Source organism: Fulmarus glacialis, unplaced genomic scaffold (genome assembly GCF_000690835.1).
Source record: "Fulmarus glacialis isolate BGI_N327 unplaced genomic scaffold, ASM69083v1 scaffold15153, whole genome shotgun sequence".
Taxonomy (NCBI): Eukaryota; Metazoa; Chordata; class Aves; order Procellariiformes; family Procellariidae; genus Fulmarus; species Fulmarus glacialis.
The window spans coordinates 136,634-138,709 of NW_009203690.1; the positions used below are offsets into that span (position 1 = coordinate 136,634).

Below are 2,076 nucleotides of genomic sequence, written 5' to 3' on the forward strand. Positions count from 1 at the left end.
TCCTCTCCTCTCCTCTCCCCTCTTCCTTCCATTTGATAATTAGACAGTTTCCTTTCCCTCATTAATACTTCTGTCTTTCACCACAAAGCAGCGTTATTGCTTTCTCCTCTTACTTGGAGTATACATTGTTGACTCTAAAATTATTGTCTTGTAAATTTGCCTTTAGGCTACTCACATAGCCCTACATTATGATGACAAGATGGATGTAATTACTGGTTTGAGACAGAAGACCCGCTACGGAAGGCCAAACTGGGACAACGAGTTCAAGCAACTAGCCGAAAACCATCCTAGGTAAGGCAGGTTGGCTTCTAACCTTGTTAGGTAACTCTTCTCTCAGTATAAACAGTAGGAGAAGGGGAGGGCAAACCTTTCTAAATGACCCTTTTAAAATAATTTAGTTTTTTTGCTGTGTGGAAAGAAGATTTATGCTTAATGAAGCTTTTAATGAAGAAATCTCGGAAAGAGAATGCCAATAAAATCTAATTTTTGGACAAGAAAATCTAATATTTAGAAGTATTTCAATATCCTGGCCTTTGTCCAGATATAATTGAAACACACAATCCAATTACTGTTCTGCACAAAGGACAAAGTAGCATTAATTTCCCTTGAAGATGGTTATTAAAGAGATAAACTGTGATTTTTTTCTTATGATGTCAAGGATATGTTTGTTCCCCTAACATATTTGGCTACTCTTGCAAGACTATGCTGTTCTGTTATTAGTTCATCTCTGCTGGCAAAGACAGTTCGTTTGAACTTGGTGGATTCGCTAGTGGTCTGAGAAAAGCTTCTTTGTTCCTGAAAGCCTTTGAAGCAAGAATTTGAAATATTTTGTGTTCAGCAGTAGAAAATTCCAGAATCTTTGTGACTCTTTATGGTTTCCAAACATTTACCTGCTAATGCAAAATAAAGGCTTGCACTTGGGAGACAGAGATACAAAAAGAAAAAGAAGAAAACTTTTTTTAAAGATGAAAAAGACCCAAGAAAAAGCTGAAAGGGAGGAGATCAAAGAGAATACAGTAAGCTACAAGAATACCATAAAATTGCAAAAATAACAGTAATAGAGAAACCACTTGATGGAGGTCAAAATAAATACAATCAGGAAATATGAAAGATTAAAAATAGAAAAAGGCCAAGAGTAGAAAACACGGTTTTTGAAAGACCTTTTATAGGGATGCTACTGCATGAACAGAGCTTTTGAAGTTATAGTTTGAACATTATTTTTCATAACTTTTGTTAAGTACAACTGAGAAAAATCTGGTTTTCTAATGCTTAGGGAAGGAGATGGGCATTAACTTTCTATGCTGGATCTTGTGGTATCTCCTTAGAAAGCCAGTGCTAAAGTGACAGAAAAATCTGTATTTGCTTCTGAACCTAGATGCCCATGTTTATGGTCAATGTTGAACCTTTTAAAGAAAACCTTGCATGAAATAAGCATTCCTTATGAGAAAAAAAACCCCTACCTTTTCTTGCTCTGAGTTACAGAAGAGGCAAAGAAACTCAAAAGTTTCTATTCTGTGATGGAACAATCAGCTTTTACGAACTGACTAAATTTTGGGTCCCTGCACTTAGGTCCATGGACTTTCCCTTGGCTGCAACACTGTCTTTTAGCGGATGAGCTGGAATACACCACTCCAAGTTAAACCCAGTGCAGTGGAGCACCAGAGCAATATGGGCACTACTTCTGGGGACTATGGCTTGGGCACCCAAATCATATCTACAGCCCCTCCTTTACAGGAGCAAACTTTTTGAAACTCATGCTGTCACTTGTCACTTGCACTGCACGTAGATTGAGCTTTCCCCAGTAGCACAGCATGTGTGTGTATCTGTGTGTACATATATATGTTTTAAAGCAATATGTGCTGTGTACTTAGAAGCAAACCCTTTAAGGCACTTTGCAGCAAGTAACCAGGTTTCCAGCTCCCTGTAACAGACTTGTGTGCTTATGAACACAATTCTTTGTTACATTGGTCATGATCTTATTTTATAAGAACTACCTATTTACAAATTTTTTTATTAAATCAGCCATTTAAAAATTGTCCATAGGCAGAAAAGTGTTAAAATGAGGAGGGGGGGGGG

The 2,076-nt window shown here is 37.3% G+C and overlaps 1 protein-coding gene across 1 annotated transcript in view; it reads left to right on the forward strand.

Moving 5' to 3' along the window:
- LOC104074576 (NADPH oxidase 3-like) overlaps positions 1–2,076 on the forward strand; it is a 39,111-nt gene that overhangs the window by 36,497 nt on the left and 538 nt on the right. The window contains 1 exon segment of the mRNA XM_009574737.1: positions 167–291. Coding sequence (XP_009573032.1) covers positions 167–291 — 125 coding nt within the window.